Consider the following 23,076-nt stretch of genomic DNA (forward strand, 5'->3'; position numbering starts at 1 on the left):
TTTAAAGCACAAATGCTTTAAAAATGTAAAGCAAAAAGGATTGCTCAGATTTTCAAAACCACTACATTTACAAAAATATTTCCCTTAAACTTGGGATTGCTCCAAAACATTGATTTACAAATATAAAAGTATTATGGAAGGACCCAAAGCATGTGTGCATATGTATGTGTGTATTAACATACTGTTACCATACTATATAAAAGTTACCAATTTAAAAACCGTATTAACATATAAGCAAATAAAGGTAAAACAGTCTCCTCTGAATGGTCCAAATATTACGTGGCACACAGCATGGCAGTATACCTGTGACTCCTTAGAGACAACCACAGATGAACCACGTGTGGCTGCTGAAAGCTAACAGGTACCTCCACACCCATCACCTATGCCTGCAGCAGAAGGAATCACTGGGAACACACCAAGCACTGTGTACTACACACCAACACAATGATATTCCTAAACCCATGCATCAAAATGGTCTGCGTGTCTCCATCAGCTCTGAATACCTGTGTCAACAGAGTTGTCATGAGTTCTCACAAATCCATCCTACTGGCTGTCAGGTATTTTATTTCGTACTAAATTAAAGGGTTGGAATGTTTCAACAGGAATTTTTTGCTTACATTTTAGACACCAAAAAAGCCATTAGTCTGAAAGTTTATGTGAGCATACCAATAATGGAAGTGTTCAGTATCACCAATGTAAATTTATGACCTAGTCTGTGCATTTTAAGAGATGCAAGAAGATGCAAATGATGAGTCTATCACACAATAACAACTAGTACTTTTCACAGGTACCTTAGTTACGACAGTTTTCTGACCTATTAAACCAAGTTTGGCATGGTTAATAAAAAGCACACGACACATGGCTACAGAGATTCTAGAATGCAGTTAGCAGTTTCATGCCAATCTGACTCCAGAATACCAGCAAGGAGGATGGAAAAGAGCTCAGTCCCCAGGGATTAGTAACCAAGGCTATGGCTTTCTATTTAGAGGACTGCAGCCTAACCTCACAATAATACTAACATTCCACTTAAAAAGTACAAAGAATAAAAGAGTAATAAAACTGCCAATGCTCCTTTTAAAATGAAAACTGACTTATCAATGTATCAAGTAACAGTCAAGTCTGTATCCTGTCAATGCTGTGTGGACCTTGACACGGCAGCTCTGAGCATGTAAGGAAAGATCATGTATTTTAGGGCAAGAATCTAGATGTGGTTCCAGTTTCTGAGGATGAACTAGCCATCCTTCATTAGCCCGTGAGGTGTGAGTACAGCACCCTGGGCTGGGTAGGTGGGCCAAGGGATGCTGAGCAGCCCTGCCCAGTGCTCAGCAGTTCCTGGCAGCAGCTCTGGGGCATACAGGCAAGCCCTCTTTAGAAAGAACCAGAGAATCCAACCTGAGACATTTGGGCTTCTTCATCAGAGTCTGACATAACATTTTAGACCTATGATTTGAGGTCAGAATTGATTTCTCTACTGTGTATGGAAAAAGGAAAAAAGAATGCTTTCTACATCATTTCACATAAACCAAAGTGTTGGGGCAGTGCACAAGTGGGAAGATGAGGCCTGTAAGTATTTCTGTTCTAAGCACAAACTGACCCTGACCATCCATTTGGACAAACTGATCCAGAGGAAATCAACATTGAATCTTAACATGAATATGAAGATAGAAGATGTACATTTATTTCCATGAATTACAAGTGCATTTCTGTTCATATTAGCAGGCAGTCTTTATATAACCCATTCTCCACTGCTGTCAAAAATTAAACAAGAATAAAAGAACAGCTGAGAACTGAAAAGCTAAAAATAGAATTATTCCTAAGTGATCTGCTGAATAGCATTTTCCGTGGAACACAACTCAGAGGTAACAATAGATTTTCATTTCAATCATAGGCATGTGGCACTTGGACAGTCATCTCTGCACAGAAAGCTGTAACAGTCATGCGAGGGTACAGTAATTATTGAACAAGGCATATTTCTCACCAAAGAGAGCAGTGGGGGAGTCAGGAGGCACCGCACAGGGACAGAACACCGAGTCACTGCCACAGTATCAGTGGCAGGAACAAATACTTAAAGAGATCAGGAAAATATGGGATTGAGCTCCAAACATGACTTAGTGCTAGCTTTTCTGAAGGTCTTAGCAGTATCAGAAACATTTGAGAGTACTTGAAGACAGAACAGTGCTTCATGTCATGAGCTCATGAAGGCTTTATTACAAACTGTTATATCATAGGTTGAAAATGAACTTGAGATGCTGACATGCTGTAGGAGAAAAAGAATTTTACACTTTCTCATTTAAAGACGCAGTGTTTCCCTCTGGTAAATCCTCAGGCATTGAGTGCAGTTACATTGAATGTGGCACACCAAGTGAAGTAGCTTGGGTTAAGCGTAATCCAGGGGCGAAGCTCCGCCCAGTGACATCAGGCAGCCTGCTGGTTAGTCCCCAGATACTTTCCTCAACACCTTGCTGCGACCTTTGTACATCTCTCACTAAACCCCAGTGAAGCTGCCACTTTAAAGCTTTTTGCATAAGTCTTGCAAACACTCTGTTCTACATATAACACATTTTGGCAAGTGTTATATTTCTATAAATGGTACCAGTAACTAAAGTAAATCTACAGAGTGAGATTGCTGAATGCAGTACTTCTTTTATTTAGAAAAATGACTGAGTTTTCTGAAAGCTGGGCGAACAGCACATACCTTGACTGTTAGTGACTAACACGATATGAGAAAAGATGCTGACAAGGGCTCCCCCAGATTCCCGGGATGGGAGCACGAGCTGCAGGCTGCAACGTCATCCCAGGTGTTTCCATGAGTTCCTGCTCTGGGGAAACAATCACGATGAAAAAGTGAAGTGCAAATAAAAGGCTGTCACTGACTTAAAGTGCCCTAGGTAGTAGCCTTCCCTATCATAAAGTGAGATGCCAGTGACGAGAGCCAACTTGGAAAAAACTATCTCTGGTGTGACTGCATGGGTCAGCAGGGCATCATGTAAGGAAGGACTCAGGAGAGGGAGGAACCACTGCATCTTTCAAACCAGAAAGTGATTAGTGACTAAAGCAACGGTAAGCAGTAGGTGCACCGAAAGTACATACTGCGACAGGTCACCGGGGGGTGACACACACAAGGGTGCCAGAAACAGTTCTCTGGACTGGAGGAATTATTTGAAAGCATAAAAGCCACAACTACCAGAAACCGCTCCTCTGAATGGCACAAAGGAGTCAAGGTGGATAAGCCGAGATGGGCTGGAGACAGGACCAGGGTCAAGAACTGGGAAGAAGAACACCGGTGTCTGAGCACATCCAGTCCTCTGAGCCCTTGTCCTATAGAAAAAACAAACAAACAAACAAACCTATGAGTTAAGAACGAATCACATTAAAACATCAGCAGCAGCATTAGGAAATTGTTGAAGTGAAAAGAATGAACCATATTAAAACATCACCAACAGCAGTATCATGAAAAATGGAAAGTGAAAAAGTAAAGGAAAAAAACTGCAAAAAGGGCCTGACCAGGCGGTGGCGCAGTAGATAGAGCGTTGGACTGGGATATGGAAGGACCCAGGTTCAAGACCCCGAGGTCGCCAGCTTGAGCGCAGGCTCAACTGGTTTGAGCAAAAAGCTCACCAGCTTGGACCCAAGGTTGCTGGCTCGAGCAAGGGGTTACTCTGTCTGCTGAAGGCCTGCTGTTAAGGCACATATGAAAAAGCAATCAATGAACAACTAAGGTGTTACAACGAAAAACTGATGATTAATGCTTCTCATTTCTCTCCGTTTCTGTCCCTATTCCTCTCTCTGACTCTCTGTCTCTGTAAAAACCCTGGGCTTGCACAGTCAAGGCACACATGACAAACAGTCAATGAGTAACTAAAGTGAAACAACTGTGATTTGATACTTCTCATTCCTCACCCCCCCACACACTGTAAAAACAATAAATAAAATCTAAAAAACAAAACAAAACAGAACAAAAAACTGCAAAAAGGTCATCTCACTTTGGCATCACTTGGGCAGTTATAAAGGGGTGGGGCTGACTTTACTTTGGAGACACCTCTCCTCAGACATTTTTTTCTTTCTTTCTTTGAGAGAGGAAGGGAGAGAGATGAGAAGTATCAACTCATAGTTGCGGCACCTTAGTTGCTCAGTGACTGCTTCTCATTCGTGCCTTGACCAAGGGGGCTCCAGCTGGTGACCTCAAGTTTCAAGTCAGGGACCTCAGCGTCCCATGTCGACACTATCCACTGCGCAACCCCACCACCGGTTAGGCTCTCCTCAGACATTTCTAGAGGATGTTTCCTTAACACTGGTAGGACACATACACACATGCTCACAGGCTGACAGGCTTCAGTATTCCCAAGATGCCTTTTATTAACCACACAATACCCAACACAATAATGGTCAAAACCAGTCTGAAGGTCTTTGTAAAATAATACAAAGCAAAAAAATTCTCCTTCCTCCTATTCTTTAGTAAGTCTCTTTCTTTCTAGATGACCAGGTAGGACAAAATCAACTACACAGGCAATGCAAAGCATGTTATTTTTTTATTTATTAAGAATGAGAGTGAGACACTGATTTGTTGTTCCACTTAGTTATGCACTCATCAGTTGATTCTTTTATGTGACCTGACCAGGCATCAAACCCGCAACCCTAAAGTATCAGGATGATGCTCTAACCAAATAAGCTAACTGGCTAGGGCACGTGTTGTTATTAATGCTCAAGTTTTCTCTGACTGTGATAGAAAAGAATAACAAAACAAAGTGCTGGTTGAAAGAGTGACAATGGTAGGCCAAGATTCTAGAAAGGCAGGGAACTGTAGCATGGCTCCCACAGGCAGGAGAGGGTTCTGATCATCCAGGTCAGAGGTGATCTGACCTCCAAATAGCACCCTGAAAAGCAGCAGGTGGTAACTTGCTGACAGCTTTCACTCATTTTCTGTTCGAGACACAGTTCAGCTGGCTATACAGGTGTTTGCAAATGGGCTACCTACAAGAGGTCCACCAGGAGTGTCATATTATAGAAGTAAAAGAAACACATTTCCCCCTTCATTATTCTAATGTCTCTATTTTACTTGGGGAAATTATATTCCAAGTAAAATCTACTCTAACCATTTATAAGCTAGTAGTGCTCAACCTTAAATGTCAGAATCTCCTTGAAAGCTTGTTAAAATACAGTTTGCTGAGCAAAGATAGGCCACACTTTTGAGAACCACTGCCTAAGGCATCCACTGTGTGTAAAGCATTAACTTCACCCCTAGCTTTTTGTTTTGCCACTCAAATCCCATTCTGTGTTCTTGGCTCTGATGAGGAAGCATGGTTAAGATGGCCAGAAGGGTAACCAAGTTTGTGGAAATGCAAACAAGAGATCATCTCCTTGGAGACCCTTACTGGTGTGGAAGGTTTGCTAGTATGATGATGTAAAAGAATGTCACTTTGATATTTCACAAAGCACTTTCAGATGGATGGCTTTTGTCTATCACTCAAGAGTCAGGAAAAGAAGGGTAGGTGTTATGGTTCAACTGTGTGACAAGGAGACAAGCTTAGATATGGGAAATAACCTCCATCTAAAGCTAAGCCATTTTTAACTGTAGTCAAGCCTACTGACTATAAGTCAGTGGAGATTTTGGAAGCTTCCTTTGAAATGCATGGAAAAAAAAAGATGGATTGATGAATATATGGAGGAACAGATGAATACCTATGTGAGAAAGTATAGTAAAATATTAATCAAGGAATCTCAGTGGTAGAAATATGGTGTCTACAGTAATGCCCTTGACTTTTGTGAATAGCTCAAAATTGTCATTTTAAAAAATACTGGAAAAAAATGCCCTGGCTGGTTGGTTCAGTGGAGTGTTGGCCCAGCATATGAATGTCCAAGGTTTGATTTCTGGTCAGGACACACAATAGAAGTGACCATCTGCTTCTCTGCCCCTCCATCTTCTCTCCCTCCTTCCTCTTCCACAGACAGTGGCTCAATTGGTTCCAGCACATCAGGCACTAAAAATAGCTTGGTTATTTTGAGCATCGGCCCAAGATGGGGGGGGTTTCCTGGGTGGATTCTGGTTGAGGTGCATGCAGAAGTCTATCTAACAAACAAAAAAACCTGGAAAAAAAATCAGGCTATAAGCATGTACTATGTCTTCTGTGACTCTGGAGGAAGTGACCTAAACACAGAGCAACTGTGATTACCTTTGCCACTCTTCCCCACTGGTAACAAGCCCAAGTCCTGGACTCATAATTGGAGTGGACTCTGGGAGGGGCCTTGGTCCTTGTCTGCTAACTGAAATTTCAGGAGGCAGCTTAGCCAGCAGCCACATCCTGCAGCCCAGGAGCACCCTTGCCTTCATCTTGTTCCCTGTGCCCACAGCACCACACTTTCCCCTCCAGCAGCCTGTCCAGCTGTCACATGGATTCCTGCTCTCTGTCATTCCCCAATATCCTTACTGTCTGAGTCACCTGCCCCAATGCTTCAGGACTTGAAACTACCTTTAAGGAGGAGGCAGGCTCCTTGGAAGCCTGGGCTTCAGCCTCTTCATAGCGTGGCTCTTGTGGGGCTTCCACATGGGCCTGTCTCCTGGCTCCACATTGCCATGTTCCTCCTCTACCTGCAGAGTACCCTCTCCACAGCACTGTGATTTCAGCCCTCAATCTTTGCGACTCATACCCACCCACGATACTGCACCAGCTCCTGCTGTCTCCCAAGTCCAGCCACCAAGCTGCAGGAAAGCAAATCCTGGGTGTTACTCCTCTTTGTTTCCCTCTACCCTGGCACCAGGAAGTACTCAATGGTGATTAAACAAATGATGACAAACTGATAACTTTGTCAAACCCAGATGCTCTTTTACACTAGAAACATGCCGGCTCTAATATTGAAAAAATAAAATGATTTTAGAACTTGTAAGGAGCGTCGGCCTGGCGTGCGGGGGACCCAGGTTTGATTCCCGGCCAGGGCACATAGGAGAAGCGCCCATTTGCTTCTCCATCCCCCCTTCCTCTCTGTCTCCCCTCCCCCCCAGCCAAGGCTCCATTGGAGCAAAGATGGCCCGGGTGCTGGGGATGGCTCCTTGGCCTCTGCCCCAGGTGCTAGAGTGCTCATTTAAATTTAAATAGAATAGAATGAAGATCCTTAAGACTTACTAATTTGGTTAGTGCATTGTGAGGTATGTTCAGAGTTAGGAGCCAAATAGCAATTCAAGTATTAGGATTAATCAAAGTTATGTTATACTTGTGTTTTTGTGCGTAAATTGTCTTGTTTATGTGTAAGGCTATACTCAGATAGGTAAAACAAAGGAACTGAGCAAAATTAAGCAGGGCCCTAATAAGTCATTTCAAGAATTTGTCTCAAGCTGCTTCAGGCAGTTAGAAGAATATAGTAAAAGGATGTTAATTCTGCTTCTCAGGCACACTCTGCAAAGGGGGCCCCGAGGAAATCGGGAATTTGGCTCTCTCTGATCTTGCCATCAGCATTGCAGAGGCCTCCCGATCCCATCCTCTTTTCTCTGTGAGTCTATTTTCTTTTTTTTTTTTTTTCCTGCATTTTTCTGAAGCTGGAAACGGGGAGAGACAGTCAGACAGACTCCCCGCATGCGCCTGACCGGAATCCACCCGGCACGCCCACCAGGGGGCGTCGCTCTGCCGTGACCAGAGCCACTCTAGCACCTGGGGCAGAGGCCAAGGAGCCATCCCCAGCGCCCGGCCATCTTTGCTCCAATGGAGCCTTGGCTGGGGGGGAGGGGAGACAGAGAGGAAGGGGGGGTGGAGAAGCAAATGGGCGCTTCTCCTATGTGCCCTGGCCGGGAATCGAACCTGGGTCCCCCGCACGCCAGGCCGACGCTCTACCGCTGAGCCAACCGGCCAGGGCCGAGTCTATTTTCTTAATTCTGCACAATTCTCCCTCAGGACCAGGATTTTTTTTTTTTTTATTTATAACAGAGACAGAGAGAGGGATAGATAGAAACAGACAGACAGGAATGAAGAGAGATGAGAACCATCAATCATTAGTTTTTCATTGCAACATCTTAGTTGTTCATTGATTGCCTTCTCATGTGCCTTGACCGTGGGCCTTCAGCAGACTGAGGAACCCCTTGCTCAAGCCAGCGACCTTGGGTCCAAGCTGGTGAGCTTTGCTCAAACCAGATGAGCCCGCACTCAAGCTGGCGATCCTGGGGTCTCGAACCTGGGTCCTCTGCATCCTGGTCTGACTCTCTATCCCAGGGGTCCCCAAACTTTTTACACAGGGGGCCAGTTAACTGTACCTCAGACCGTTGGAGGCAGGACTATAAAAAAAACTATGAACAAATCCCTATGCACACTGCACATATCTCATTTTAAAGTAAAAAAACAAAACGGGAACAAATATAATATTTAAAATAAAGAACAAATAAATTTAAATCAATAAATTGACCAGTATTTCAATGGGAACTGTGGGCCTGCTTTTGGCTAATGAGATGGTCAATGTCCGGTTCCATATTTGTCACTGCTAGCCGTAACAAGTGATATGATGTGCTTCTGGAGCTGTGACACGTGTGTCCCACGTCACCGGTAGTAGTATTGTATGTGAGTGACGCAGCACTTTGCGCCACATCCGCATCCTGTGCTCCTCTCACTGACCATCAATGAAAGATGCCCCTTCCGGAAGTGCGGTGGGACCGGATAAATGGCCTCAGGGGGCTGCAGTTTGGGGACCACTGCTCTATCCACTGTGCCACTGCCTGGTCAGGCAGGACCTGGAATTACTAGCTGTGCTGGTTCGTGGCAAGTGGCACTCGAACAGGGAGACAAGTATGAGAAAACTAAACTAAAGGCAGGTGATAGAACTCCCCAAGTGTGCACAGTGAGTAAAGAAAGCTTTTGGGGAGAGTACAGTCAGGAGTAATAAATTATGGGACAATTAGGGTCAAAAGTAGGGGTCCTTTTTGTAAGAAGAGTTGTGCAGCTAGAATGCTTTCTACAATATATTCAAGATGTATCGGCCTGGTGTGCAGGAGTCCCGGGTTCGATTCCTGGCCAGGGAACACAGGAGAATCGCCCATCTGCTTCTCTACCCCTCCCCCTCTCCTTTCTCTCTATCTCTCTCTTCCCCTCCTGCAGCCAAGGCTCCATTGGAACTAAGTTGGTCCGGGCGCTGAGGATGGCTCTATGGCCTCTGCCTCAGGTGCTAGAATGGCCCTGGTTGCAAAAGAGCATCGCCCCCTGGTGGGCATGCCGGGTGGATCCCGGTCAGGCGCATGTGGGAGTCTGTCTGACTGCCTCCCATTTCCAACTTCAGAAAAATACAAAAAAAAAAAAAGAAAGATGTATGCCCCTGGTTCTCAGAGGGAATGGTTAGTTCTATTACAGGGGAGCAAGTAGCTAAAGTTCTAAAAAGGCAGTGGTGTGAAGAGACTATGGCAGGTGGTCCTGTACTTTGGGCTTGGGGGCTAAGGAATGTGGGACAGTGTGGCTGCTCCTAGTTCTCTCCAGGTGCTTGGTCTGCCACTCAGCTAAAATTGAGGTAGAAGAGAAGTCTTGTCATGGTCTTCCTGAGCCGCCTGTTACAGCAACTATGGAATTTGAGAATGCTTAGGAGATTCAGCTACTAAAGTTATAGCTTTTCCTGTTATTGTCTGATTTTCTTTAATGTGTTAGCAACAATCCTCTGAATTACTATTTTGTTTCCTATTCTTTGCCTACTAGACCATGTGATCCTTTGAGGTAGTTTGTTCTGCTCACCTGGTTGTCTAGCAACAGCCCGGCTCAAAGTAAGCTACTGTATGTGTGCACTAAAACAAGAAGATGGGGAAAAATAGAAGCCACCAGCTAGCTTCAGTATAATGACCTGTTAAAGGTGATTGTGAAGGAAGAAAAGCAACAGACATTGCTCAGCTCAATCTTCTAGGCCAGGGGTTGGTAAATCTGCTCCATCAAGAGCCAGATAAAACTTTATTTATAGAACCTAGTGGCAGCCAATCCAGGTGCAGGCAATCAGACCTTGTGCAGATACGTGGAGGGAAGAGATGGCTCTTGGGAAACTGAGAGACAGACTATTCCTCCTACTGTAAGCATCAAGCAGAGGGGCTAGGAAAAATCTCCACAGATACACCAGTTAAGATGCGAACATGGTTGGGTCCTGGGGACTGATTTTTTATCAGCTAATGACAGTGTAGATCACTGTACGCAACAAATACTTCAATAGACTGTCACACCTGAATTGTGAAAAGATAAATGAATTCAACTTTCACTATACTCTGTTCTCTTCAGCCCCCTGCTAACCTCTTCCTCCTCCTCATTCACTCTTCCTAAGGGCTGGTTTATCAGAGCACACCTACCTAATGTCCTTAGGTAAGCATGGGTTTTCTCAACAATTCACTTGCTTTGAGTGTTTTTTAGGGTGTAGTCACTGTTCACAACAGGCTAAGAAGGGGCTTAACAGTGCTATCATTCTCCCCGAACCCTGTTGCTAGGCTTAGAAAATCTGGAGTCTTTCAGACTTTGCCCTTCCTATCCTCTGAATTCACTGCTTCTGACCATATAGCCCTAGTACAAGCCTATAGTCCTTTGGTCTGTTTCTTTTCCCCCCTGTGGTGTGTTTTGAGCTCATCCCCCACCGAGGCTTCTCCTTCAACTCTTCCTCCTTTGGGTTCAGACTTCTTAAAGTACCATTTTCCATCCCCCAAACTAGTGGAATCCATCTCCTACCTGTTTCCAGACCTCTTACTCCATCCACCTGGTTCTCAGAGACTGAGCTGGCCATGTCTGTTCTTGGCTTTCTACCCTTCCCTTGTCCTTTGTCCTTAATGACAGGGGTGGAAACTCTTAACTGCACTGCTAGACTTCCATGGCGAGTGGCTTCTGAGGAGATTCTGTCAATGCAGGCAATGAAAGGAAAAGCCACGTTTCCTTCCCTTTTCTGCTTCTAATGACACACGGGCTTTTCAGGAAGAGGAGAGGCTCCTGGGTTTTAGAAGCACTGGTTGGTGATTGTGGTTTCAGGCCCTAAAAATTGCTGACATCAGTGATAATGCAGGCTCCTGACGCCTCTTCAGTGATGGTGATGTGCTAATGGCTTCAGTTATAGGAGGGGCCTAGCACCCTCCCTAGTGCAATGATCAAAGAACCTGGCTAACACCATTTTACCTTTTGCTCCTTTTGCTGAAGACTGAGGACAGCTTCCTGCAGTTACCAATCTGTAGATCACGTCACCTTCTTCTTTTCGCTCTGCAGCCCTTCTAGCACCTTAGACCCATCAATCACACTCCCTCTATCCGAAATATGTTAAGCAGGGTTTGCTTTCGAGCCTGGATGCTGCCCAATAATCATCTAGGTATGTGCACCACTGCAGAATGCACTCTTTCATAACGCCACTAAGGTGGCTTCCTATTCTAATACAAGCATAGTACCCCCAGGGTCACTGGTCTGTACTCTACACAAGACAGACACCACTGCCACCAAAGGGCCCTCCAGCCCCTCCATGCCAGCCTGTCTGGAGCATGTTTCCAGCAAATACTTCAACACTTCGTGTGATTCTTTATTTCACATTCACTTCCTTCTTTTTAAAAGAGATTTTATTTATTGATTTTAGAGAGAAGAGAAAGAGAGAAAGGCGGGGGAAGGAGGAAGGGAAGCATCAACTCACAGTTGCTTCTTGCATGTGCCTCGACGGGGCAAGCCTGTGGTCTCAAACAGACGACCTCAGCATTCCAGGTCTACATCTTATCTACTGCACCACCACAGGTTAGGCTCACGTTCACTTCTACAGAGTTCTAACGCAAGCCCTGTTCTCTCTCCTCTTCCATAAATTCTCTAAAAATCAAGATTTACATTTCCTTTTTTTTGAACACTTGTTTCTTAAAAATCTACCAATATCACTATACTGTCCATCACACCTTACAATCTAAGCTCATGAAGCCTCCATGCAGGCCCACAGAAATCCTTTTTCTTTGAAATACTTTTTAATTTATATTCTTTCTCTCTCACTAGGTCAAAGCTCCAGGTACCTGACAAATTTAAGATCTGTATCCTGGCTGGAATCTAGCAGTCTCTTCAAAAATGAGTTCTTTGAGCTTTTCCTTAGGCAGGTCATCCAATTCCATGTCAAACTTGAATGGTGCTTCAGCGATGGGCTTTAAAAGAAAAAAACATTTAGTAGAAATAGGAGTTATGGTTAAGGAAATTGTTTATTGATTTTTAAAATGACTATGGCTTAATCTCTGAAATTTATGCAAGGCTGATGTCTGCTGAAGACCGAGAGCTACAGTAAGTATGCATGTACTTGGGCCTTGCATGCCTGAAAGCACTCTTCCTCTGAGGACTTAATAACGGACTGGGAGCTACTGAATTCATTTCAAGTATTCATCTGAACTTATCCCCCGGAAAATTTTCAAATGTTTTAAGGCACTGAAAGTTAAAAATCACACAAATTGGTTGTATGGATGGTCGTAATGGTATAGTTTATAAACTCAAACCTTAAGATACTCAAACAGATGCATTTGATTAAATACATTGTAGTATCTTTATATGAAGTATTACGGAGATGTTAAAAATGCAACTGCAGCCCTGGCCGGTTGGCTTAGCGGTAGAGCGTCGGCCTAGCGTGCGGAGGACCCGGGTTCGATTCCCGGCCAGGGCACACAGGAGAAGCGCCCATTTGCTTCTCCACCCCTCCGCCGCGCTTTCCTCTCTGTCTCTCTCTTCCCCTCCCGCAGCCAAGGCTCCATTGGAGCAAACATGGCCCGGGCGCTGGGGATGGCTCTGTGGCCTCTGTCTCAGGCGCTAGAGTGGCTCTGGTCGCAACATGGTGACGCCCAGGATGGGCAGAGCATCGCCCCCTGGTGGGCAGAGCTTCGCCCCATGGTGGGCGTGCCGGGTGGATCCCGGTCGGGGCGCATGCGGGAGTCTGTCTGACTGTCTCTCCCTGTTTCCAGCTTCAGAAAAATGAAAAATGAAAAAAAAAAGTAAAAATGCAACTGCAAGAAAGATTAGTATTATGTGAAAGTGCTCATGTTTGTGCTAAACAGAATAAACTCTTGTTTATTTTTAAAATTTAGATACAGAAATGTAAAAATGGGCAGGAAATACTCCAAATTTTGAATAACTGCAACAAGACTACAATACTTTGTGTCTTTCTTGTGTTTTTCCTGTAAGTTTTAAGTTTTCTTTTAGCACTCACTATAAATAACCAGAAGGCTATTTAAGTATAGACATAAACTATTCACGTCAAAGCACCCTCATACACAGTCAATGACAAAAATGAAATTGTGCTTGCTTCGGCAGCACATATACCAAAATTGGAATGACAGAAATAAAATTAATTAATATTACTTATATTTTGATTTTTAAGTACCCCCAACTAATGCTATAGAACCTAATGATGATACCAGTTATCAGTCACTGGATGCCTGGTAGTTATTCACGTATTCTTCACACCAGATCTTTAGGGAAAGGAGACATGGATCCCAAACTCTGTACTAAGAGTAGGCCTTTTGAAAGGGGGAAAAGGATTTGTGTCTATGAGAGAAAAACAAACAGCTAGCCCTCCCTGAAGGGTGGGCCTATGTGGGATCACACTAGGTGTCCTACCTATGCCATCCTTCTAATTCAATCAACCCTCTATTGGGTATGGGGTAGCACCTCAGCTTGTGATTAGAGCACAGGGACTAAAGGTATACTCTTACCTAGTCCCCTGTTATTTACTATGCTGTAGGTAACTTTGCAAGATGCCTTCTTGCAGTGGTTTTCAACCGCCAGTCTGTGGACCAGTGCCAATCCACCAGAAATTTTGTGCCAGTCTGCAAGAGGTAACCATCTTGACGTTATATGAAGATTAGAGACCCATTGCCTCTATAATCTTCAAACAGCATCAGGGTGGTTTACTCTTTCGTGGACTAGGACAAAATTTCTGGCACAATGGTTAAAAACCAATGTCTTGTTTCTGGAGGAGGGGAGAAAGGTGGAAGGGGAAGCTAATTAATAAATACTTCCTTTTTAAAATTTGTTCTTTCTCAGTTTTTAGTTTTTCCTGTCCTTTTCCATTTTCCCCTTTAAGTTTAATACACTCCCTTTGACTTTCCCTCTTTTTAAAACAGGAATATGACCTGACTGGTGGTGGTGTAGTGAACAGAATATCGACCTGGGATGTGAACAGAGTATCGACCTGGGATGCTGAAGTCCCAGATTCAAAACCCTGAGGTCACCAGCTTGAGTGCAGGCTCATCAAGCTCAAGAGCAGGGTTGCCGGCTTGAGTGTGGGATCATGCACATGACCTCATGGTTGCTGGCTTGAGCAAGGGGTCACTGGCTTGGCTGTTGCCCCCCCCCCCTCAAGGCACATCTAAGAAGCAATCAATGAACAACTGAAGTGCTGCAACCACAAGTTGATGCTTCTCATCTCTCTTCCTTCCTCTCTAAAAACAAAAAACAAAAACAAAAAACACCCCAGGAATGTGAAGGCATGTTTTCTAATATAACACATATGAGCCCCAACTAAAAAGATCCTGACTTTGGTTCATATTGCATTTTTCTTTGCTAGCTTTAGGTGGATGTCCAGAATGCTCTGGAGACCTGCCACATGGATCTCTAGACTCATCATTTCTCACCACAACAGGCTTCTGTGCCCCCATCTTCAGAGGTACACCAGACACGAAGTCACCAAGCTACAGTAGGAAATGTCCAGGCTGACCTCCCCGCCTCCTTACTCTGCGACACCCCTCCCTAAGCAGGCAGTCAACCTCTTCTCTACTCTCAGGGTTGGCAATTTAGTTTAGGTGTCTCTTCCTGCCATAGACAATGGTCTCCAGTCCTGGACCTCTTTCTTTTCCTTTTTATTTTTGAGAGAACTAGAGAGAGAGAGAGAGAAGCAGGAAGGGAGAGGGGTGAAAAGCACCAACTCATAGTTGCATCACTTTAGTTGTTCATTGATTGCTTTCTCATATGTACCTTGACTGGGGGGCTCTAGCCGAGCCAGTGACCCCTTGCTCAAGCCAGTGAACTTGGGCTTCAAACCAGCGACTTTGGGATCATGTTGATAATCCTTCCTTAAGCTGGAAACCTCAGGGTTCTGAACCTGGGACCTCAGCGTCCTGGACCAACACTCTACCCATTGCACCACTTCTGGTCAGGCTGGACCCCTTTCGTTATCTGTGGTTCCCCTCCTCTATCCATTTCCCCAGCCTCACCCCTCCTGCCGGGCCTAGAAGTTCCTAAGATAAAAGGAGGATAGAAGAGGGGTATCAAGCTGTGCTGTCAGAAGTAGGCCTCTAGGTTCAGGATGTGGGTGTAGTGGGAGGACCAGGTATGTGGCATCATGTACCTATCAGGATAATCTCTCAGCATGACACTGGGGTTCCTACTGCTTGGGTCTGCTGCTGGCTCACATATTTATCCCTGCAGAAGCAGCCAGGAGCACAGGCTCTTACCTCATCACTTGGGTCATAATACTGCTCCAGATACGGGTGGGCCAGTGCCTGTTCTACTTCAATCCTCTTGTGAGGGTTGAAGGTCAACATTTTGTCCAGTAAATCCAGAGCTACAAAGAGAAAGATTTTGCATTGGTGAGAAGCCAAAGAAATAATCACTTGAAATACTTTCTGTTTCCTATAAAGTGACCCAGACACAACTGAGCTAAGCAGTGCTTTGGGGAAAAGAGTCAGCACACTGGGTGTCTATTATATATATATATCTCTGAGCTTCCTCGGAGTGTGACCATCTGACAACAGCAAACCCTGATTCAGAAAATGGTGTGATCAGACAAAGGCTGGAAGTGGAAACCAGCATTCAAACCCAAGTCTGCCTACTATCCCGAACTTTTCCTAAAACGTTAGGAAAAGTAGGTATCAAAAGCAATAGTTTTATGTACGCACTTCTCTTAAGTCAACTCCAAAGTGATTTCTGCAACAGTCAATTTATCTTTCAAAATACAGAGAAGACCTCCAAGGTTACAGAAAGCAATGGTCACGTCCTCCTATGTGGTTTCAGACTTCTCCTTCGAAGTCCTGGCTGAGTCACGTGTGAAGGACAGGTACTTGATCTACTCTGCAGCTTGGCATCTTTTCCCAAGGCCCCAAACTAGAAGTATTCTCTTAACCAGACCATAGTCAGCAGCTTAACATTTCCTTCATGTCAAGAGTGCAGCAGTAGGAAGCAAGTGTGGGATCAACAGGAATGAGTTGGGGGCTAAAAGTGAGGGGATGGCTATGAACAGTTTATACTAATGAATTCCATACCTAGTATCCAGGGACCACTTCAACCCATGAGGATAACCAAAGGGCATGAATAACTGTGGCTGGGACAAGGGTTAAGGGAAATGTGACAGAACATTTCCTGTGTTTAGTTTAGCATCAGGAGATTTTAATGACAAACACGTATTAGGAAAGACATTTTTGTTCTGGTAAAAAAGGAGCAAAGGGGGGTTTCTTTTAAAAATGTCTCTTTAGGCCCTGGCTGGTTGGCTCAGCGGTGGAGCGTCAGCCTGGCGTGCGGGGGACCTGGGTTCGATTCCCGGCCAGGGCACATAGGAGAAGCGCCCATTTGCTTCTCCACCCCCCCCCCTTCCTCTCTGTCTCTCTCTTCCCCTCCCGCAGCCGGGGCTCCATTGGAGCAAAGATGGCCCGGGCGCTGGGGATGGCTCTGCCCCAGGCGCTAGAGTGGCTCTGGTCGCGGCAGAGCGACGCCCGGAGGGGCAGAGCATCGCCCCCTGGTGGGCAGAGCGTAGCCCCTGGTGGGTGTGCCGGGTGGATCCCGGTCGGGCGCATGTGGGAGTCTGTCTGTCTCTCCCCGTTTCCAGCTTCAGAAAAAAAAATACAAAAAAAAACAAAAAAAAAATGTCTCTTTATTTAGTGATGCTCAGACCAGTGGTTTTCAATTTAAGTGGCAGGTCTTTTCTTTAATACTGGAATAGGAGTCTTAAGACAGGGAGTAGATATAAAGTGACCCAAGCCTCTCTTAAGTCCTAGCCCACAACCCTGAGGCAACCTTAGAAATCCAAGAGCTTCAAGGATCAAGTCTGAATACCTGTTGCAAGTTTGCAAAAGAACATATTTTTTCCCTCTTTTTTCCTTCCTCATTTCTTTTTGAAAAAGTATTTTTAGAGAACATAGTGATAAAAACAAAAAAACACCAAAGAAATAGTGGCATCTACTTAATAAAGCAGTGATAATTTATTGTTATCAACCTCATCCACATACAAATTAGCACATGTCATTAAGCTCTAAGAGTAGAATGGTAAAGGAAAGCAGTTTAACATTTCCTTCATGTCAACAGTGCAGCAGTAGGAAGCAAGTGTGGGATCAACAGGAATGAGTTGGGGGCTAAAAGTGAGGGGATGGCTATGAACAGTTTATACTAATGGACTCCATACCTAGTATCCGGGACCACTTCAACCCATGAGGATAACCAAAGGGCATGAATAACTGTGGCTGGGACAAGGGTTAAGGGAAATGTGACAGAGCTGACTTAAAAATATTTTCAATCCTTGAAAGCAAGAAGCTAGTCCACTTTCTGAAGTGACTGCTTATGAACCAGGAAGCCAAGCTCTAGAGAGCAGGCAGAGGGCTGAGAAGACACTTGATAGCCTGAGGTACTAGAAGTGTGTGCATGCTTTTGCCCGCTCATCTCTGACTCCAACTTGTGACTTCCTTTGTTGCATGCCACCCATCTTGGTTTTCAAGACAATTATAAGATAATAAATGTGGTAAACCACATGCCCCAATTTTTTTCCTGTCTATAAAGTGTAAAAAAAATTTTTAAAGCACATTTAAAGAATTTTTGTCTCTATCAGTAATTTTTTTTAACACACACAAGTGTAACCTTAGCAAATTAGGGAATGACATTTGCTCTATAGGTTATAAGACTTTCAGAGCAAAGGAGGATTTTAGAAATTTAGACATTTTGGGCTTTGACTGAAACACTGTCTGGGCAGGGGGAGAGGTGTTCCCTGCAGCTGTGACACAAGGTCTCAGGCTCACAACTGGGTTCGGTTTCAGAGGAGGCACTCTCAAGGGTCAGGACAGCACAGCACGATGGTCAAGCACTTAGGTACTCCCTGCTCAAATCTGAGTCCCATGGAATACCAGGCAGATGTGTGAACACATGACACACCCCTTGCTGAGTAAGGTTTAGTTTTATCTGGTAACACAGGTAATAAAACCTATCTCATTTCCTGATCCCAGCCACCCTTTCTCCCAAAAGAGCTCATAGACATTTCCCTTAGAACTGTTCTGAAAGTATGTCATTTGTCCTTTTGCCCAACTAAGCACCATCTGTGTCAGGAAAAGTCCAGGTGGGCCCAGCCATAGTCCGATTCTAACAGCATTATTTTTCTAAATAGTTGGGAGGTAGGGTACTTTTCCACTTTAAGGCACCTAGATAGATCCTTTGCAGTTTAAGCATTTCTAAAATAGATCTGTTAGTTTCTTCAAGTTAAAAAATTCTAGGCCCTTAGTCTTCCAGGTAACAATTTCAAAGGAAGATAACTTCTATTTTTAATACCTGAAAACTAACTGGATCTCTAGCCTCCTTTCATGGAAGTGCTATTTCTGCATTACTTACAACTAAAGAAGGGGAAAAGGAAAGAAATGGGAACCAGCAGCTGGCAGGTACCAATCTTGCAGTTACGAGTGCCCAGCCTCCTTCCTCCCACACCGCACAGCAATCTACTGGCACCAATTATAAGGCATGAATCATGCTGCCAGTGTATATGCTTCCTTAGATATAGGTTTTATTTCTCCCAAAAGACTGAAGTCCCTCTGAAGCTAATCATGATCTCTTGACTCTCCCTGGTGCCCTCCTAGAAACAACATCCTCTCTTCAGTGGGTGCTTAGCCACAGAATCCCACCCTCCTGGCCCATCAGGTGTTTTTCTTCCCCTCCTAGCCCTGAACCTGTGGTGGGTCATCTGACTGGCTCGCCATAGCACTGCTTAAGGGTCCATCTCACCTATCCAGAACTGATCCTGGATCAAGGTTACAATTGGTCACTTCCACCCTCAACCTGAATGAGGCCCCCCCCAAAAAAGACTTTGCTATGCAAACTGTGCCACCACAACTTTCCGAACTCTACTATTAAAATTGCGGATCAATTTCAAAAAGCAGCTAATTCAGCTCAGAATTCAAATTGCACAACGATTTTCCTTGAGAAAACTACAGCTTTCCTATATGGCAGACATATGCTCTATGTACTTCCCATTTTGTCACACAGTGCATTAAAGAGACACATATGAAGGATGGGGTTTAATAAAGTGAGTATTTACTACTGCTTCAACAAGGACATTCTTACCACAGTTGGCATTGGTTTCTAGCTGTGGAGGCACAGCACTGCCACCACCTTGTCCTGTGTTGGGGTGCTGGCAGTCTTACCACTGCTTCTGCACCAAGAGTGCAGATGGCAGCACAGTTAAGGGTAAAAAATACTTCAGTGTTAATATAAAAGTAGTTTTATCCTCACGGATACCCAGAAAGGACCTTGGGACCTCAGAGGTGTAAGCAGTGTGCTACTGAGAAATGTTGTGGCAGAAAAATGTAAAAAAATTTTTTCTTAAAAAACAAAAAATCTCGCCCTGGCCGGTTGGCTCAGCGGTAGAGCGTCGGCCTGGCATGCGGGGGATCCAGGTTTGATTCCTGGCCAGGGCACATAGGAGAAGCGCCCATTTGCTTCTCCACCCCCCCCCCCTTCCTCTCTGTCTCTCTCTTCCCCTCCCGCAGCCAAGGCTCCATTGGAGCAAAGATGGTCTGGGCGCTGGGGATGGCTCCTTGGTCTCTGCCCCAGGTGCTAGAGTGGCTCTGGTCGTGGCAGAGCGACCCCCCGGAGGGGCAGAGCATCGCCCCCTGGTGGGCAGAGCGTGGCCCCTGGTGGGCGTGCCGGGTGGATCCTGGTCGGGCGCATGTGGGAGTCTGTCTGACTGTCTCTCCCCATTTCCAGCTTCAGAAAAAAAAAAAAAAAAATCTCATGAAGGCCCCAACAGCTCTGGGAAATCCCTGGTCAGCCCCTTCTCTCTCTCTGTCTCTCTCTCTTTAGCAAGAGAAACAGAGAAAAGGGACAGATAGAGACAGACAGAAGGCAGAAAAATGAGAGGCATCAATTCTTTTTTGTGGCACTTAAGTTGTTCATTGATTGCTTTCTCATATGTGCCTTGACTAGGGGGCTCCAGCTCAGCTGGTGAGCCTTGCTCAAGCCAGCGACCCTGCACTCAAGCTGGCAACCTCAGGGTTTCAAACCTGGGTCCTGTGTCCCTGTCCCAGCTCTTTCCACTGCGTAGCCTGGTTAGGTGGCTCCCTTTTCTATTCTAAGATTCCTCTTAACTTGTCCGGCTTGAATCATGACTTCCCTGTCAACTGGCTCTCATTATTCTCAGCAGATCTTAGTGAGGGTGCTACTGAGAAAACTAAGAGATCCCCAGGAGTGACGTTCCTGGATGTTACTCTACCCAGACTCACGCACATCCTTCCTCCAGAAAGAGATCCTCTCCCTAATTAAAGCCACTCTTCTGCGATGCGTGGCCTGATCACAACCAGCTCTTCCTCACCTGAATAAGCCTTTTCTGTCTCTGCTTTCCATTTCAAACTTCTCACTTACATGTTTAACTACTCATATGTGGTCATCAGTGATCCCATAATTGGAAGACTCTGCTGCATGGAGACTGCTGAATATATCCTCTTTCCTATAATGCCATGTTCTGCTTCTGTGAAATACTTCACTATTTTCTTTGCCTATTCTTTTAGTTATAATTCAGCATTGATTTGTTGTTCCACTTTTGTATACATTCCCTTGATTCTTTTTTTAAATTTTTATTGATTTTAGCAAGAGGGATAGAAAGAGAGACAGGAACACTGACCTAACCAGGGATTAAACCAGCAACCTCTCTGTTTCAGCAAGATGCTCTAACCAAATGAGCCATCCAGCCAGGGCTCACTGGTTGATTCTTGTATGTGTACTGACCAGGGATTGAACCTGCAATTTTGGCATATCAGGACAATGCTCTAACTAACTGAGCTATGCAGCTAGGGCTTCTTTGTTCACTCTTTCTACAGTTTTCAGGAGTTTCTATTTCACTGCCCACGGAAGGTTCATGTTATCCAACTTCTTTCTTCTTAAACATTTTTTAAATGTTTATTTTATTGATTTTAGAGAGAGAGGAAGGGAGAGAGAGACACACACACACAGAAACATCCTGTAGGTGCCCTGACCAGGGATTGAACTGGCAATCTCTGCGCTTCCAGACAATGTTCTAATAAATTGAGCTATCCAGCCAGGACTATCCAGCTTCTTATACATCTGATTCTTCTATCTTCTCAAACTCCTGCATAATTTCAAATGCCATCTGTTAAATAACTCCCAAATGTATTTCTAGCCTAGAACTTTCACCCAAGCTTCAGATTAATAAATATAACTCTCTATAGGTAATAAAAAAAATATAGCTTATAATCCCATTTACAACTAATGTATGTTTACAGGGGCAATAACAAAGTCTAGAAGCTTTTCAAACAGTTGGTTATCCAAGAAATGTAAGACTTCTGACATAAAATACATTTTAATTTAAAAAAATAAACAAAAGTAGCCTGACTGTCGGTGACACAGCAGACACAGAGCGTTGATCCGGGATGCTGAGGGATCTGGTTTGAAATGCCTAGGTCACTGGCTAGAGTGTTGGGCTCATCAGGTTGAGTATGAGCTCACTGGGTTGAGTGTGGGATTATCAACAGGATCCCAAGGCACGTTGCTGGCTTAAGTCCAAGGTCACTGGCTCTGTTTTGAGTCCCCCGGTCAGGGCACATATGAGAAGTAATAAAAGGGGGGGGGCCCTGGCCGGTTGGCTCAGCGGTAGAGCGTCGGCCTGGCGTGCGGGGGACCCGGGTTCGATTCCTAGCCAGGGCACATAGGAGAAGCGCCCATTTGCCTCTCCACCCCCCTTCCTTCCTCTCTGTCTCTCTCTTCCCCTCCCGCAACAAAGGCTCCATTGGAGCAAAGATGGCCCGGGCGCTGGGGATGGCTCCTTGGCCTCTGCCCCAGGAGCTAGAGTGGCTCTGGTCATGGCAGAGCGACGCCCCGGAGGGGCAGAGCATCGCCCCCTGGTGGGCGTGCCGGGTGGATCCCGGTCGGGCGCATGCGGGAGTCTATCTGACTGTCTCTCCCTGTTTCCAGCTTCAGAAAAATACGGGGAAAAAAGGGGGGGGGGAAGCAACTATAAGTTGATGCTTCTCATCTCTCTCCTCTCCCCCTCTTTTCGTTCTTGTCTCTCTTTCTCTAAAAAACAAACAAAAAAAACCCCCAAACATGGGAGTTAAAGAACAGAACTTGTAAACTTTTTTTTAGGCAGAAATCCTTATCTTTGTTGTCTGTTGGTTTTGCTTGCCAATGTGCACTGCCCTCTATCCAACATGGAGTTGTACAGACCATGGGGGAACTCTCAGGCTTGACCACCCTCCCTGGCTGTGCTGTGGGATTGGTGACAGTTGCTTGGCCAGTCACCTGGGTGAGTTCCCTAGGTCACATGATTAATCTGGGGTGGGTTCAAAAAGGAAATGAATGTGTACACCTGGAGCTGCTGGTGGCCATCCTGCCACCATGAGAAAGAGACTAACAATAAAGATAGCAGAGGAAGGCAATGTTGAAAAAAAAAAAAAAGTCCAGATTCTAAAGTGACTGTGTCTGGGAATTCCAACATTACTGGGTTTTTCAGTTATTAGAGTCAATAAAGTCCTTCTCTAGGCCCAAGTCAGTTGGCAGTACTTTTTCATTATGTGGAGCTAAGAACTCAAATAGCTGAGCCTCTAATCTGTGTGAATGACTAACCCTAGTCCCCATAGGTCCATCATTCAATAGTAACCACTGCTAATCTTCTCACATATTTCATAGAATTTTCCTATGCATTTTCTTGCACATAAATGAGATCATACTATATATAATAAATGCTGTATTATTTCCCCAGTAAATACCGTTCATTATTTTCCCATGCTATAAAATTTTACCCCCCCAAAATCACTTTTTTTTTTTTTTGTATTTTTCTGAATCTGGAAATGGGGAGAGACAGTCAGACAGACTCCCGCGTGCGCCCAACCAGGACCCACCTGGCATGCCCACCAGGGACGACGCTCTGCCCACCAGGGGGCGATGCTCTGCCCCTCCG

General features: G+C 44.9%; 1 protein-coding gene across 1 annotated transcript in view; it reads right to left on the reverse strand.

Moving 5' to 3' along the window:
* Nucleotides 1–1,656: 1,656 nt before the first annotated feature.
* Nucleotides 1,657–23,076, reverse strand: part of MAPK1 (mitogen-activated protein kinase 1) — a 100,930-nt gene continuing 79,510 nt past the window's right edge. Inside the window, exons 7-9 of the mRNA XM_066365456.1 lie at nucleotides 15,374–15,483; nucleotides 11,957–12,082; nucleotides 1,657–3,318 (exon numbers count right to left, since the gene is read on the reverse strand). Of these exons, the coding sequence (XP_066221553.1) occupies nucleotides 11,966–12,082; nucleotides 15,374–15,483 (227 nt within the window). The 3' untranslated portion in view covers nucleotides 1,657–3,318; nucleotides 11,957–11,965. The remainder of the gene's footprint in view (nucleotides 3,319–11,956; nucleotides 12,083–15,373; nucleotides 15,484–23,076) is intronic.

Source organism: Saccopteryx leptura, chromosome 2 (genome assembly GCF_036850995.1).
Source record: "Saccopteryx leptura isolate mSacLep1 chromosome 2, mSacLep1_pri_phased_curated, whole genome shotgun sequence".
Classification (NCBI taxonomy): Eukaryota; Metazoa; Chordata; class Mammalia; order Chiroptera; family Emballonuridae; genus Saccopteryx; species Saccopteryx leptura.